Here is a 17,229-nt window from a genome sequence, read left to right as displayed (position 1 = left end):
ACGTGGCGAGTTTCATGGTCTTTGCGGCTTATGATTTTTTTCCTATCCACTTGGTTAATTATTTTTGGGATAATATGCTTATACATAAAAGAGCATTAAGTATTTAAAATTTTTTAAAAGCTTTATTTCATAATATTTTTGTCCTGACCAATTATCCGCCGCTAAATTTGACACTTAAAAACAATGATCAAACTGTATAATTTAAAGATCATTTTTGTTATAAAGATAAACTCTCAGAATATATACAAAAATTCCCAATACTTTTAAAATATTTAAACACTCTATTTTATTATTTATTGTTTTTTTTAAAGGAAAATAGGGGATTCAGGCAGGATGGATGCTAGTTGAAGGAGTAGGTCATTGAAAATAGAGAAATTTGTCGGGGGAATGGAAATGGGAGATTTACTTTGGTGAAGACGAAAAAGTGAAGGTTGGGGGGCGGGTGCGGCTCCCAACAAGGGACGTAATTTTGGGATCCAATCATGGAGCGCGTCTTTTCAGGTAAACCTCTTTAATCTCTTTCCCTCTTTTTAATTTCCCTCCCTTTGTAGCATCGGTTTTTGCTAAAGCCGTCCCTCCCACCCATGAGCGGGCTAGAGTCCGTCTGGGCAGGTTAAAACACCTCCTTGTCATGTTGTTTTATTTGGACAAAAGCTCTCCGAAATTCATGCGTGTTGTGAAATACTATTTTCGATTTTTAATATAAGATTTTGTTTGATTTTTATTTTGATTTTAAATATAAGATCCCAATCCATTTTGTCTCTCATATTTATACTTTTTTTTCAAAATAGCCCTTCTAATAATGGTAGTTTTAATTAATACACTTGTTTAGTAAGAATATTTTAGGAAAAACAACACCTATTTAGGACAAATAACTAACTCAGTTTACTTCCTTAATCTCTCAAATTAGTCAACTGGCTCTTATAATTAGAATCAGAAGTAATATTAGACAGAATGAGTACAAAATACTCTAGTTGAGCTAATTGATCCCCTCCCCCTCCGCTTCCCTTTCGCATCCTCCCTGCAGCCTCATTAATCCCACCAAATTACACTCACCCCCATTGCTCCTCTACGCCTATCTATCACCATTTCAATTAGTAGGATCATTATCATTAATTGACGTTATTATTTATATTCCCTAACAATAACATGCATATTTTCCACATCTCGTCATCTTCTTCACGTCTAAACTGTGCTGTTTGTTTTTCACCATCCATACAGGCCCGCAGAAATTCCCTCCTTACCCCGTGTAGGGATGCGCAATGGACACGCCCGGACTGAATCAGACCATTGAGCTTTGCACACCCCTGCCCCCGCAAACACGGTAGTGATCGTCTCTCATACTCACTATGAAACAACAAATTTCAGCAAATTTAATTGGCAGCGATGTCAGTGTCCTCCAATTATCAGTAAAAGAAAAATCGTATTTGTACTTTTCGTTGTTTTCTTCCTCTCATGAAATTTAATTCTGAAACCAGAGCTAGTGTAAGAGGAGCAGAGATAACGCCTGGCCTTTGAGCCGAAAGGGAAGAACTAGATTTCTGAACCGTAGCGTATAAAAAGCAGCAAAAATTCAGGAACTTCGTTAACAAATGAACGGGGAGATAGGTGCAGTGAAATTCATTGGCGAGTCCGTCCGAGTGTCCTTCAAGGAATGAATGGTGTGAAAAGGACTGGCATGGGATCAAATATAAAGAGCAAACAGTAGATTACTTGAGTTGGAGACTAGAAATTAATGTGATCATAATTATTAACCCATAAGAACAGGAATTAATTATGGAAAGATTTTTTTTACAGCATAGATAGATGGATTTAATTACGAGCTAATGATTATTCATTATTCATATATCCACCCCACCCGCGCGGCTTGGAGATCATAATTAACCTCTTTCGTCAGCATTTCATATCTGACCCCACCTCCATGCTTTCTCCCTTCTCTCTCTCCCCTCACAATTTTTCTCATCCCACCTTCAATAACCTCCATCTCCTGCATTCCCTTCCCATTTTTACAAAATTCTTGAGCTATTGATCTGTTCGTCACTTGAGATTCAACCCGCCTTTTGAATTGGACGATAACGATGACACTGTCTTTTTGTTCATTCATCTATTTTTAACTCCAGCACCACTGGAGGGTGGGGGCCTGTTCGTCGGAGAAGAAGTTGCAGGCCTCGTCTGTGCTGAAGAAGTTGTGCTCTTCCATCTTCACGTAGTGAGTCTGAGTCTGGCACGTCTTCTGGAACTGAAACGACGATGAAGAACAGTTGAATTTCAAGGAACGAGAGCTTGGATCTTCGTTCAGGATTGCGCTCGAGTCGCTGTCCGAAGCGCCGTCTTTGTTAAAGTCTGCCAGGAAGAGTGAGCAACCTCCTACGACGCCGTTTCTGATGAAGCACTCGTAATTTAGGTCTTCGGACTCCACCCCAGGAATGGCCGTTTCAGGAGGCTCCGCACCCGCACCCACTCCCACTCCCATCGCTTTCTCCTCCGACTTAGGCTGCTTCATCTCTCCTTTCAATGACACGTCTTCACTCTTCTCTTGATCTTGCAATCTAGATTTCAGTTCTTTAATCTGCAATTGAGAAAACACGCCGCAATATTACATATATAAACTTGTCAATATCTTGGCTCACTATGGTAGTATAATGTACGAGAGAGCTGGCGGATTTTGATTTGGTACCTCTTTCAGCAAGGCTTCATTGTCTTGTTGGAGGGCATCGTAGTTAATTTTGAGAGCATCATAATTGGCTTTGAGGACGCCATAGTCTCTCTCTAATTGCTTGGTTTTCCATCTGGCTCGACGATTTTGGAACCACACAGCCACTTGCCTGGGCTGCAATCCGAGTTCTTGGGCAAGCTTCACCTTCCTCTCAGGTTCAAGCTTGTTTTCTACTTCGAAGTTCTTCTCTAAAGCCTTCACTTGATCCACGGTCAGACGGCGTTTCTTCTCCGTCGGGTGGCCCAATTCTTCCACACATCCTTCTCCGTCTAGCCCCTCGAACATGGATTGGAAGTCCCTACTGTAAGCGCGATTGTTGTTCCTCGGACTGTGTTCTTCTAAATAAATGCAATTACGCAAAATTAGTGCAACAGCTTGTCAGCAGAATACCCAGAAAAGTAAAAAAGGCATCATCGAATTGGACAATTATATTAGTTCTTATTCTAATACGGGAAATCCCGACTGGATCAAACGTTCCATGATTGATTGTTGTATAAATGAATTTGATCGCGGAGATTAAATTTAAGAGACCGGACAACATGGCAATAAATAAGTTTCAGTAATTCACCAAAAAGAGAAGTTTCATTAAACCTGTGGATGGACAGATGGGCAGGAGAGCGCCCAAAGAATCTGAGCTGCCAAGTCTCTTCATGATCGCTGGACGAAATATGAATAACTTCGCGGAGATCTTATTAGATCTCAGGGCGTTTTTGAGATCCTCTTTTCTCTTTACTGTGTGGGTTAATTAAAGTATTAAGTGGATCTTTAAGATCTCAAGAAAAGGCTGAAGACAAAAGAGGGGGTGGGGGTTCACTTAAAAGGAGCCGTTGAAAAGGAAGTCTCTTGTCTTAAACAGCACCAATTTGGACAGTACTGTGGAGCGAAGACTTGTGTACAGATTCCCAGGTGTTCTTCCTTCTTTATCAGCACTTCGTCTCCGTCTTTACCCATCAAAAGCAGAAAACAAAGCCAATATAGAAGCAAGAGCAACGTTTGTGTTTGAATTGTTCAGAGCGCTCAAGCCCACGCCTTTACCACAGCACAAACACGCTATACAGTCAAACACAGGGATTGGAATTTAAGATGAGGACAAAGAGAGGAAGGAAATGGAAAGAGATAGAGTGGGGAGGGGAGGAAGGACGTGTGGAGTGTGAAGCAGTTCACAATCAGGCTGGGCTCTCAATTTCTGTGTGCTTAAATAAAGCAAGTGATGAAGTGAGGGGCAGGGTGAGATGTAGGGTTAGAATCTGACTGGGGTTAGAAGGGGTGGGGTTGGCTATCAAATTGAACCCAAATTCAACCCAAATGCAACTATTTAGCATATTTTAGTTTACCGCTTATAGCCCGTACGCTTCCGGTTTTTTCGACCGTTTCGCCAAAACTACATATATTTCCTTTAAGAACCAAATGTTTTCGTAAATTCGTAAACGGCTCGGCTTTCCCACGGCTCGCTCTCGTCTGTTTCAGCCGACCCAAGATTTGCATCTCGTCATCGTATCTCGGCCTTCCCCGAAATAAATATACTAACCTGCACATGATTATACTTGTACACATCTTTACTTAAATTTCCCTAATTTTTGGAGATCGGTAAAAAAATGAAAAGTTATCTTCGTTTTATGATATTTAAAAATAAAATAAAAAACTTTGGAGAGCAGAATTCCAAGACTTATGGCCCTAGCTAGCTTAACACAAGATATTTTGAAGATACGGTGAGCATTAGTGTAATTGGTGAATTTTGAGACAACTTGAGGGGCGGTCCACAAAGATAGCGACGGGAATACAATAATAGGCAGATCATTTAGAAAGGTGGTTGAAAATACAATGTGAGCATTTAATTTATGTGCGTGACCATGCTTTTTCAAATACAGACAGACGATAAGCTCTTACACAACAAGAACAATACATACAACATGCCCTTTCAGGGATACTTTTCGCTTTTTGAGAGTAGGAAGGATAGCAATTTTCCCTCCACACTCGCAGAGGTACATGGCGCAGTCTATCTTGTAGCTTCAGGGGATTCAATGGAGAAGAGAAAAGTACATGGGACACGGCTCTTTATGATCTGCACGACGCAGATTAACTAACTCTATTGCGGTTTCGATTTTTCAGCTAAAAGCTTCCTCGTAACGTTTGTTTTTCCTAATCAGTCTCCTGAAAATAATATTTAGCTGGTCGGTCTAGTATGTAGTCCTCATCATAATAAAAACAAGCTTTGAAGATCTGATCTCGGATTGTGGAACTCCTCGTAATTACACATCATCACGGGAATGTTTGATTATGATTTGTGACTTTGAACCATGGGATCTGATCTTCTCTGGGTCACCTAAATTGGGTCTGTGATTAAAACTTTCGATCTTATTGTTTGCTTTCAATTCAGTTCGTCACGATGAGAATAATAGATCACCACAGAACAGCCAAAGCTTCTTCTGGAAATTTCATTGGCCATAAAACGAATCCCAAATAATAAATTGCGACAGCGCGCGGGCGCACACTCGTATATAATTTTTTTTCACAAGAATGATTAACATTGTCTCATTAACTAACAAATATGAAATAACTCTCTATCCTCAATATAAGATAAATATGAATATTTTATTTTGATCCCGGACATGAGGTTTTATTTTCTCTTTTCTCCTGTGTTCAATTTATCTTGCCCATGATACCTATATTTATTCTTACACTTTTATCTCTATGCATTAAATTAAAATTCAATCATTAAATGAAAAGAATATTTTTTAAAAGGTGTTACAAATGATCTTCATATTAATTACAAACAACCAACTTATTATTATTATTTTTTTGAATTCACGAGTTTATTAAGAAGACGTTATATTTAGAACACTAAACTTTATCTATTTTCGGCCATCAAACACTAAACTTTATTTTGCTTCTAGTAATATGAATTACTATATCTGGTTCTAATTATAAAACCCCATTTATAATACACAAATAAGGTTTTATAATTAGGATCGGAAGTAATCTTTCCTTACACAAAAACAAAATTAAAGTCATTATGTTGAATGTGTATTTGTCACCGAAACTCTCATTGGTTGCTGTTATGGAAGTCCTAGAAGCGAATAACGTTAGAAAATCAACTAATAATTGAATTAAACAAGTAGAAAATTTCATCGTATATGTGGCGAAGAAGCATTTTCTGGTTTTTATGAGCAATATCTTATAGATAAAACAAACGAACCCCGATGTTTGGAGCTGCTCGTACTACATATTCTGGTGCCTACCGCCCTACCCCAACGCTTAACTGGCATGCATCCTAAAGATGGCGGCAGTTTTTCTGTTACACGCACGCACAAAGGAAGACAAGGAAATCATAGAATATGATTGTCATTAAAACATATATACGCATTGCATACTGTATGCACTCTTTGTAACTAGGTGCATATGTACTCAAACTCAATACAAATAAACCCAAAAAAAAAATCATTATACCTGATGCAATTAACTAGTTAGATAACGAGTAAAAAGGGGGCAAAAGACGCTTTGCTCAAGCGGAACATGGTGCTACTAGTCCTTTATTTCAAGTTCATTTGCAGAATCAGCATATATATCTATATATATTAGACATGCATTGCGTCTCATGAGTTAGTAATACGTATAAGTTCCTCTTTTTTATTTTAAATTTTTGGCTCACGAACTAAAAACTCGGTGTCATATACTTCATTCCGAAGATAGAGAGAAAGAAGCGGGCATAATGGGCAGCCAAAATTTCATGTTTGGCGAAGAAGCAGGAGTTGGCAAAGATTAGAAAGTGATGAAGGCGAAATGAAGAGCAAAAGCAGGGCCACAGAAGGCCATATTTGGCAAAGGTGGCGTGCGTGGTGGGACAAGTACGACGGAGAAGCAAAATTCCGCGTCTTCAACTTTGTGGCCTTTCCATGTTGTGATGGGTCATCAGTTGCAGTGAAGTGCAGCTACGCAATTCAGGAACCTTTTTTCGAAAGACGAGAGAGGCCCCACCAAAGGATGCAGAAAACAAAAATCAATAAAAGCAAAGTGTGGGTGCTTTTCTCTGAAGTGACAACAACACGTGCGAGGTGGGTCTCTGGTTCAAGGCATGAGCCACACGGAAAGGGGAATCCATGAGTTGGGATGAGACCGTGTACAGGTGCACAGGTCCCCAGCATCAGATCTCAGAAGCTTCTCTTCTCTGTGTTGTTGCGTGGACCTCTCATGATTTGGCCACTCTCAGATCATTTAAACACAAACTCTTATCCTGTATTGGATATAGATATATGTATATATATGACCACAACTTGTACACATGAACAAGCCCTGCTTCATGGCCATTGGCACACTCTCGCTCATATATGGGACATATTCATTATTGCTGTCGCTGACCAGCACAAGTGGTAATATGCATCTGTGTAACCCCTTGTTGAGCAGTTTGTTCCAAACTCTAATCATTCTTGGACGGATATTCCCGCGATTCCAACTTCCAAAGCAACTTTCCCTCTTCTTGATTTGTTTACCAATCATTCCTCCTCAAAATTTAGATAAAATATTACAGAGATAACGATACACGGAGGTGGATTTTTCACTTGCAGCAGATCAAGCTCATCATTTGTACTATGACCAAGTGGGAGAAGTGACCAGCACCTAAAAAGGGCGATATATCGATGCTTCATATCAATTTCTTTGTTTTTTTCGCCCTCTTCCTTTTCCCCCTTTATAATTAAGTGGCTGCTAAATCTACATGTCGTTTATTTAAGCATATGTGCAGAACAAAACAGTGCCCAAGAGAGAAGAACGTAACCTGACAGACACACGCATAGGAGTGGGAATGGGAAGAACAGGAGCTCAATTATTTGATTTGTTGGCGTAGGGAAGCAAAAGCCACTTTTCAAGAGGACTGAAAAGACATATTTATAGGCCGAATGACTTTCAACACATAGGTCTTATTTACTCCTGGCAGAAATGCCAGAAAATAAATGTCTGGACTCTGGATCGGAATCAGGCCAGCGAAATCTATGGCCTTATGAATTTCAACATGTCCCTGTGGGCCACCTACGTCAAGTAGGACCCACACCCTACCATATGCAACGAACGGATTCACAATCAATAATTAACAAATTACAAGGCCTACTGCCGTGCCCCCCAGGACCAAGACCAAGCACCCGAACGTGAAGTGAAGATGATGAAGGGTAAGGCTGGCGAGGGAGGTGGGTTTGGCGATCCGGCCCTTCAATTCCATGCACGTACGTTCCCGTCTGCTATCCGTGACCGTCCTTATGCCTTGATGAACCTGCAATTAATCCACTTTTGGGGATACAAAAAGGATAAGACAAGTTTTAGTTTTGCAACACAGTGCATGAATATGATGGCTAACACACCACATTTATGAGGAGAAATCTGAATTCAGCAAAAGCACCCACACCAGCACATTCACATGGGGTTTGGCTCTTGTGTTTTCTCCCTTCTTCCAATCCAATCCCTCAGAAAGCAGGAAAGAGAGACGCCTTTTTGTTTAATCCAAGTCCCGTACAAAAAAACAAAGGAAAAAAAAAGAGAGAGAAAGTAACAGGTCAAGAAAAGATTTGATTAGGAGTGTGGGCTTGTCTGACAGCGCATACCATTGTGGTAGGCAACTTTCTTCCCTTCGCTTTTTATAATTTGTGAGTGAGTGCTGTCCAAAGACTAACATTAAAGCTAAGGGCGAAACAGAATCTTTTTCAAGACTTCGTTTTCCATCTTTACTAATTTACTCCACTGCCAGTGTTTCTTTCTATTATTATTATTATTATTATTATTATTATTATTTCCTTTCTCCTTTATCCATCACACCAAACCAGAGAATATCTGGTTGATAAGCGATTCAATTTGAAATTATGGAGTTTTTTTTTTTTCTTGGGGGGGGGATTACGGTTCTTATGTCATGCTGGAGCCCTTTTTTCAAAACCTTAATTACACTGCAACTGTAAAACTTGCATTGATGACTCACATTTTGACGTATCGCTATCACTATAAAATTCAGAATCTTTTTACAAGCTTTATAATTTTAAATCCATGAGCGCAGTACACAGAGTTCACTTCTAGTCTAAAATAAAGATCTATCTGGAAAATTTAGGTGTCACGGTATTTTCAAAAGAAGAATCGACTATCAACTTCAATAAAAGTTCCTCTCGCCGAAGAATTCGAATTCGGGAAATATAAAATGTGTCAAATTTTAATTGATTCTCACTCGTTTAGAAGCCCAGCTTGTCTTGCTGCAAACCTGTGATTCTTTATATATTCAATTTTACTTATATCTCCCCTCGTATATTAGAAACCTTAAATGCTGGTGTTACGAAATGGATTCAGGTGGTCTGTGCAGATCGTCTGAAGTTCTGACCCTCTACAGTTCCTCTGAAGTAAGTTATGGAATGTGAGTGGAAAGACGGGAGAGATGTTAGGGGGGAAAAAGAGTGAAAAATTAAAAGCAACCCTAATTTCACGGAACCTCACTTTTGCGCTGTGTGTGTACGTGAAAAAGTGAACAGAATCAATTTATATTACGGAGGCAGGGAGTTAACTTGATTTGCTATATTACAGAGAAGCTCAGTAAAAGGTTCAGTACAGATTCTCTGGTAATATTTCCACCTGAAGAGATGCTCTGCATTATCAACAACAACGTGCCGTAAATAAGCAAAATGTCACAGAGGACCTGGGAATTATTTCTCTTTACACAGAAATCAAAGACCCTTTCACCTAAAGAAAAGAAAAGAAAGAAAGAGAGAGAAAAGATTTATCAGCTCACTGGAGAAGTCCACAAGTCCTTTTTTTTATGAAATTATTACAGCTTGTTCCATTGTTCTAACACTCCCCAAAACAAAGGCATGTTTAGTTGAATGCTCGATTTCAAGAATCACATGATGCCAGAGCAGAATGGTACGCCCCTGCATCTTTCGTACCTTGTCCCAATTGTTCTCCTTCTGAATTTCTCATGAGCTCAAAGGTGTTACTGCAATGTTTAAACTTCAAACCAATGAAAGGAATAATATATGGACGAGAACAAACAAAAAGACAACCAAGATGGAAAATCCAGCAGAAACGAAGTGACATATTTTTCTCATATAAAGGTTTTCATTTTGGTGATAAGAATCCGGAGAAGGGCAAAATTTACGCGCGCCGGTGTTTACTACAGTGTCTAGTAGCTTCCAGCTATCATCTCCACAACACTACATCGCCTATGCTATGGAGCTACTAGTCTAAAAAGTATTGAAAATCCCCTAGACAACACCTAAAACGTAGGTTCCGCCTAATGAAGTTCACGAGCGAGGACAAAGTTTTAAATACATTGCATCTAGAATCCATGGTCATGTCAGGCGGAAACACGACCATGATCATGTCAGGCTGAAACACGACTATGATTCCCCGGGGAGTGAAAGCAAGTTGAAACTGCTCCACATTTGGGGGCTTATGAGATAAGCTTGGTTAAGGGAAACCCAAATCCTTAAGCACTCTCCTGAAAATGCAAGAAGCGAATAGTACTTTACTAAAGTGACTGTTTCAATCTATCTCACCACCTGCGATGCTTGTGCAGTAAAATTTCTAAAAAAAATTTCATCTAACCCATAACTTGTTAAGCATTTCACATACTTTATCTTCAAAGTCTGTCTCTTTTGAATTGAGGAAGAGAAATTTAGAAGATTCCATCCTAATTGCTACATATGGGTTAATCGTAGCATCTGTAGATGAAAGAAAATCGACGAAACGATAGACGAGAGAGAGAGAGAGAGAGAGCGCGCTTTTAAGAACTGGCCACAGGAAGCGAGAGCTCCTGAGTAAGAAAAAACGTTTCTTTTTTTTTTTTTCCGGACAAAATATTTATATCCGTTTCGTAGGAAATATTAAAAATTAAAAATAATAATTAGAATTGCAATCGGAAAAATCACTAAAAAATATTTAACATAAATAATTATTTTTTAAATAGAATTAAGCAAACCCATAAAAATAAAATTGGAAAATACCACTCCTTTTACTGTATTTCCTAATTACATATATAGATTTGTTAGTCTTATGTAACAAGTAATTTCTCATGCTGAACTCTTTTTAATAGAGTTTTCCATTTTACGCACAATCTCTATCTTTCATTTTCAATACATTGTGCCAAACGGGAGCTTAGAGTAAACCCAAAAACGGAGCGTTTTAATGCATGCCCATTTGGAAGGAAGCCGAATGCTTTAAAAATATTTAGATAGGAATTAAATCATGATTTTAAAAATATTTTTACAGTTTATAAAGTAAATATGTAAAGAAGTTTATTTCGTTTTGTGAAAAATGCTTCTGAGAAGCACTCTTAAGGTTACCAAACACCCTTTTTATCTGCATCTTTACCAGACGTTGTGGCTGGTGTGAGATGAGGCAAGCACATAACGAAGCATGGTGAGACAATAAACGTTCGCCGCATGCCACCTTTCCGGAATGGCTTCCATCAACCTCCATTGCTCTTCTGTGGCTTTTCCCACCTCTTCGAAGTGAGCTTTGGTCATTGTTCGTTCTCCTTTTTTGTTTTTTTGTAAATATTTTTCAGATTCTCTTTTGCGATTCGTATCCAATAAATTATGAGGTGCGTCAAGAGACGCCTCGGGAAAGGAGCTAATCATATGGATTATGAATACTGTATCACATTGACCCTATGCTTTGCTGAGCTCTCTACCGATCTGTAATGATAATGGGGGAAAATTACAAACAAATTACAAATTCACGGGAACTTTATGAATTTTAGGAATGGGGAAGATGATGATCTGCTGCCCTGGGCTTCTTACACAGTTGTTACTGAGCCTCTTGGATTTCAAATTTTGGATATGTATGGTTTCTTTCAAATCTAGCACATTTAAAGATTAAACTTGAACCAATTAATAATGTATGGCATTCATGATCATTGCTATTACACATGTAATCGGCTGATTGATTCTTTTCTTCACAAGACAGCGTTGTGCGTTGTGAGCCTCTGCTCAATGGAAAGGGATTCCTCAGAAGATTGGGTTTCAGTTTCAAGGTTGATGATAAAGTGAGGGCTGTGGTATCTGGAGAAGGAGATCTTCCATCTCATCTTGAGCCAGGAAAAGACCGCTTGGCATTGAAAGAGGCGATTGATCCAATACAAATCGGGCAGCAACTAGACACAGTTGTTTTTGGAACACTTTCAGAACAAACGAGTATAACAAGTGGCTTCTATTCTAATATCAATGAACATGATTTGGATCTTCCAACAAAAGGATTTTCGTCCATCCCAGATGCCATCGAAGATATGCGCCAGGGAAAGGTTTATCCCTTTCAACGATTCTGTCCATCAAACCAACCCCCGGGAGGGGGGGGGGGAAGGGGGTTAAATATCCTTCTCGCTAACATGGCTTTGGGATAAATGTGCAGTTAGTTATCGTGGTAGACGATGAAGATAGAGAAAATGAGGGGGATCTTATAATGGCAGCATCAATGGTAACACCAAATGCAATGGCTTTCATTGGGAAGCATGGAACTGGGATCGTGTGTGTAAGCATGGAAGGAGAAGACTTACAGAGGTTGGAACTCCCATTGATGGTGACCCACAAGGAAAATCAAGAAAAGCTCTGCACTGCATTCACCGTGACAGTGGTACCTCATTGTCATTGTCGTTATCTTAATTGGTAATCATGTTACGCCTCCTCGTGACTTGGATTTAAGGAGAAACTGACTGAGGGCAGTGTGAAAAATTGTCTTTTCTTTTTTCAAGTTTATTATTGATTGATGATTTGATTTTAGATACTTATTTAATTGCATACAGGATGCAAAGAAGGGTACTACAACAGGAGTTTCTGCCCATGACAGGGCAGCGACAGTGTTGGCTCTTGCATCAAGAAATTCTAGACCTGAAGGGGTTCTTAAAAGAGCTGGACATACAGAAGCTTCAGTTGATCTTGCTGTTCTGGCTGGCTTAGAGCCTGTAGCAGTTCTATGTGAGATAGTAGACGATGATGGCTCAATGGCTAGGTTACCAAGGCTTCGGCAATTTGCAGAGGAACATAATTTGAAAATCATATCCATTGCTGATTTAGTCAGGCATCTCAGTAACGGTCAAACTTTGATTTTCTCTTATCAATTTTAGGTCTGCACGCTGCCTAATATTTTCTCAGGTCTTCCGGCCTTCTTGGAATATCACTCACCACTAATCAAACTACAATTTGAAACCCTACCCCACAGATCACATAAGGGCTATTGACTTTTCTGAACTTTGAATTCAAGTGGTAGTAGGTACATGATGTCTAATATCTGCATGGCTTAATCTGGCAGATATCGCAGAAAAAGAAATAAGTTGGTGGAGTGTGCTTCAGCCGCATTGATACCTACCATGTGGGGGCCTTTTAAAGCTTATTGCTATCGGTCATATCTGGATGGGATTGAACATATAGCCATGGTTAAAGGAAGCAGGTCACCTAAAATTGACTTCTCATTTTAAAACTCTTATTTATATTGGGCGAAGTTAATATCATACCAGCATTATAGAATCTTCGCGTCCCAATTTGACTTTTATGCATGCTTCTGGCAACCATAGTTTTAATGGAACAGTGGTCCTGTGATAGACTTTAGACACAACCCGAAGGTGTTTCATTTACTTTCTGTTCAAATAATTGAATTGAGATTCAATCATGTCATTATAGCAAAAATTCTAGAAGGTTAGAGTGTTTTGATGCCCGGATTCCTTCTTGTCGCTCTGCGTCATTACTATATGGACTTTTATTTGCAAGTGCTCCAGAGCCACCTTCGTTCTGATGTTTAAGGCAAATTTTCTAAATTTGACCGAAATTCTTTGCAAGTAACCACAGCATGCACTTCATATTAACAGGGTGAGATAGGAAATGGTCGTGATATACTTGTGAGGGTACATTCAGAATGTCTGGTTGGCGACATATTTGGGTCAGCAAGACGCGACTGTGGAAACAAATTAGCAGTTACAATGGAGCAAATTGAAGCGGCCGGTAGGGGTGTCCTGGTGTACCTGCGCGGACAAGAGGGCAATGGTCTTGGCTCAGGCCACGAGCTCCATTCCTATAACTCACAAGAAACGAGTTGAAGACATCTGAAACTAGCAAGGAACCACAGTTAACCGTTAATTCTCGTGAGTATGGCATAGGCGCACAGGTAATGATATCTTCTTCACTTGCCGATCTACGAGACTTGATTTATTGTGGGAACATGAATGTCATTACTTAGCTGATAGCATGATGCAATCTACTGCAGATACTGCGAGATCTTGGTGTTCATAAGGTTAATGACAAACAATCCTGCTGAGTACGTTGGGCTCAAAGGTTATGGTTTGGAGATCACACAAAAAGTCCCTCTTTTCACACCAATAATTACAGACAGCACGAGGCATGTAAAAATGGGCAACATCCTTAAGCCAAATAACGGTCAACTGCCCCTCTGATGATATGTCTCGCACCACATTGATTTGCGGTGGGTCCATTCCAGTGCAAACAGTGCTTCTTGCGATTTGGTATATCTGAAGTTATCAGCACAAGACGGTACTACGATGGGTCACTGTTGTAAATAATTTCGCACCGAGCAAAAGTAAACATCTGTTTTATATAATTCCTTTCTGGCTGTAAATACCAGGATCACAAATTACGTTCAGCTCAAAATAAAGCAGATTCCTTGCCTCAATTTAACGAATTACACCTTTAAACTCGATTCTTTCAGTGACTTTATATTTGCATAGTTAAAAGCTGGAAAATCGTATATTTGAAATGATTTTGATATGTCAAGTCACAAAAAGTATCTACAAGCAATTGCTGTGCCCACTCCAATTCCCCAAGAAAGAGCCAAAGCCAGAATCCATACCAGACTCACCCTTTCTTCTTCATCATCGTCTTCCTTGGAGGACCCTTCATCTTCGTCGGATGTGGCAAATCCAAGAAAAATTTTTCGTTGCAGGTTTGAAACTTGAAACTCAAGCAATCTCACCTGCTGCCGGTAGGCGTATATTTGCATGGCCTCCTTCATTAAAGCATTGGAAAGACAGTCCCTCTCTCTGATCAAACTCGCAGATTTCTTTTCTGCCTCTCTCGCCCGCGTTTGCGATGATCGCAGCGCCTTCATAACCTCCAGGACATCGCCCTTCGCGTCACCATCATTACCGTTATTGACTAATTCGCCGGTATATTCTCGTCTGACCAAAATGTTAGGGGCCCTATGGTTCATGGAGAGCATCACCGTATTATCTGAGCCCTTGAAAACCTTGGATGGCGGAGGAAGATCGCAGTTCTGCATGAGATCGAAGCCCCCGCTTGCAGGCTTCTGCGAAATCGCAAGACCCATCATCTTGTTGGCGACCGCTCTGGGAATCTTTCGTCTCAGGCGTAATACTTGATTACTTTGTTAATGGGCTCGAGAATATTGAAAGTTGAAAAGAAAGACGTAGATGGGGGGTCACGGCCCTGGAGGGTGAGGTTGGTAAAGAGAGAAAAGCGTGTAAATATCGTAATTATTCCCATTTGAATTACGCCATGAGTTGCTTTTATCATATTCATTGTTTGGGAAAAATCTTTGCTTGCGTGTGTCAGCGAATCAAGATGCCACTTATCGAAAAGATTCTTGTATGAGAAGGCTGATATCCTAATAAATGTTGATGTGCCGGGGCAGGAAATTCTTTTTCCTCTTCCTTTTCTTTAAAAACTTGGATCCAAAGGAAATTTGGTTGACACGCAGAAAATCCAGTTTAGATATAGTTTCGTTAACATTTATGAAAATATAAAAATGGGCTGATGTGAATAGAAATACTCTCTAGAACCAAATCACACATATAGATATGTGTGTGTATAAATGGGTTAAGTGTTTATTAATGACAAGGGGCACGTCATATATCTTTCATGACTCATGAATGAGTGCTTATAGCAGTGATGGATAAGAAAGCAAACGCACTGATGGACTTGATTGAAGCCCATAACCTTCCATTTCTCAGTTGCGCTGGGGTTCGCCTTAGGCTGCGCCTTGATAACTGTTTGCACGCGGAGTTTTGAACATGGGGTATTCAGCTGTGAACTGGAACTGTTCCTTCTTTTTTCTTTTTCTTTTTCCTTTTTCGGTTTTTGTGATTCAATTTATGAAGAAATGGGAGCTTTGCCAAGTGTCAAGCGGACGCCTAGTGTTATATCTGACATGAAAGCAAATATTATTTCCAATACTTCATATAAGACTAGTTAACTAATTTGAGTAGATTAAAAAAATCATTAAATTAGTTATTTGTAATAAATATATGTTATCTTTTTTAAAATATCTTCGTTAATCAATTATATTGGTTTGAACTATCATTATTATAAAGACTATCTTTAAAAAAAAATATGAAAGATAAATAAAAATAGGATCTTTATATCTGACATGAAAGCAAATATTATTTCCAATACTTCATATAAGACTTAGTTAACTAATTTGAGTAGATTTAAAAAAATTATTTGTAATAATATATGTTCTTTTTTAAAATTGTATCTTCGTTAATCATTATCTTTATTAAAATTTCGAAATATCAATTGGTTTATAAATCATTACTATCTTTAAAAAAAAAAATGAGAGATAAAAATAAAATAGGATCTTATATTAAAATTAAAATAAAATATTAAACAAAATTTTATATTAAAAATTACAACATAATAGTATTAGTATTTGACAGGTATCAAACAGTGAACGATCGGGCTTGCTCGCTGAGCAGCATTGCCCCTCAATGTGTGACAAGTGGATCTACTTATGACGTTGGTAAATGTCTCTTCGATGTTACCCGACCATGTGATACCCGACATGTGAAGGATAGTGAAACTCTTAGTCTGCAACCAGGGCCCCCCATCTTCGTCCACATCAAGCAATTTTGATTTTGACATAAGTTCTTATTTCTCAAATTTCTTTTTATTTAAAATGTTAATTTTATAATTTAATAAAAATTTAAAACATTTTACTATTTGAGTGATCAAAATTTATAAATTGAAATTGAAATTAAAATGAGAACTACTTAATTGACGAAATATTATATTAACCTATATTTAAACAACCATCAATAGCTAGTTACCTGTTTTGGACAGTGAAGTTTCTTCATAAGATTAGAGTATTCTGAAGGGCATTTGGTTTTTGCTTTGCAAGTGTGTGTACATGCGTTCTTGATTTGGATTTAAACTTGAGCAGTCATCCTGCGGTTACAAAAACGAGTCCATGTCATCAAGATATGAGTAAAGACGCCAAGAAAGGGATCCGTCCATAAATAACCATGCATAGCGACAAGTGGCGGGTGATTTCCAGCTCAGATGGCATCATTGCTTTGATTTATTCCTTGTCTAAGTATACTTTTTGATAAATTATAATTATTTACCACTTTTGGAATCCTTATGTGGCTCTTAAGGGATAAATTATACCAGTACAACTCCTACGACTGGAGCAGCATTATTTCACTCATGTGCGTGTATGTGTTTGGCAAAAAGCAAAGAACCTCTTGAGAACTCTCTGCCCATTACTTGGAAACAATTTTGGAGGGGAACAAAGGTAGATTTTGCTTATTT

At 38.8% G+C, this 17,229-nt stretch overlaps 2 protein-coding genes and 1 pseudogene across 3 annotated transcripts; 1 reads left to right on the top strand and 2 right to left on the bottom strand.

The window, feature by feature from the left end:
• Positions 1-1,726: 1,726 nt before the first annotated feature.
• On the bottom strand, positions 1,727-3,885 carry LOC114733286 (homeobox-leucine zipper protein ATHB-6). 2 transcript variants are annotated; one of them, XM_028920731.1, is made up of 3 exons: positions 3,308-3,885; positions 2,678-3,051; positions 1,727-2,569 (listed from the first exon to the last, which is right to left on the bottom strand). In XM_028920731.1, the coding sequence occupies exons 1-3, from the start codon at positions 3,366-3,368 to the stop codon at positions 2,111-2,113; spliced, it is 894 nt and encodes a 297-aa protein (XP_028776564.1). In that variant the 5' UTR covers positions 3,369-3,885; the 3' UTR covers positions 1,727-2,110. The 2 variants fall into 2 exon arrangements, with proteins under 2 accessions (XP_028776564.1, XP_028776563.1); XM_028920730.1 differs by having other exon boundaries at positions 2,678-3,054; positions 3,308-3,883.
• Positions 3,886-11,063: 7,178 nt separating this feature from the next.
• Positions 11,064-14,350, top strand: LOC114733253 (bifunctional riboflavin biosynthesis protein RIBA 1, chloroplastic-like; annotated as a pseudogene).
• LOC114733254 (uncharacterized) lies at positions 14,272-15,261 on the bottom strand. Its single transcript, XM_028920675.1, has one exon. It carries the CDS (start codon positions 15,008-15,010, stop codon positions 14,456-14,458), a length of 555 nt encoding a protein of 184 aa, XP_028776508.1. The 5' UTR covers positions 15,011-15,261; the 3' UTR covers positions 14,272-14,455.
• Positions 15,262-17,229: the final 1,968 nt, after the last annotated feature.

This window comes from Neltuma alba, unplaced genomic scaffold, assembly GCF_004799145.2.
Source record: "Neltuma alba isolate B1F8T4 unplaced genomic scaffold, ASM479914v2 tig00012991_pilon, whole genome shotgun sequence".
Lineage (NCBI taxonomy): Eukaryota > Viridiplantae > Streptophyta > Magnoliopsida > Fabales > Fabaceae > Neltuma > Neltuma alba.
The sequence above is the reverse complement of the archived record's forward strand: the minus strand, read 5'-3'. Positions and strand labels throughout refer to the sequence as shown.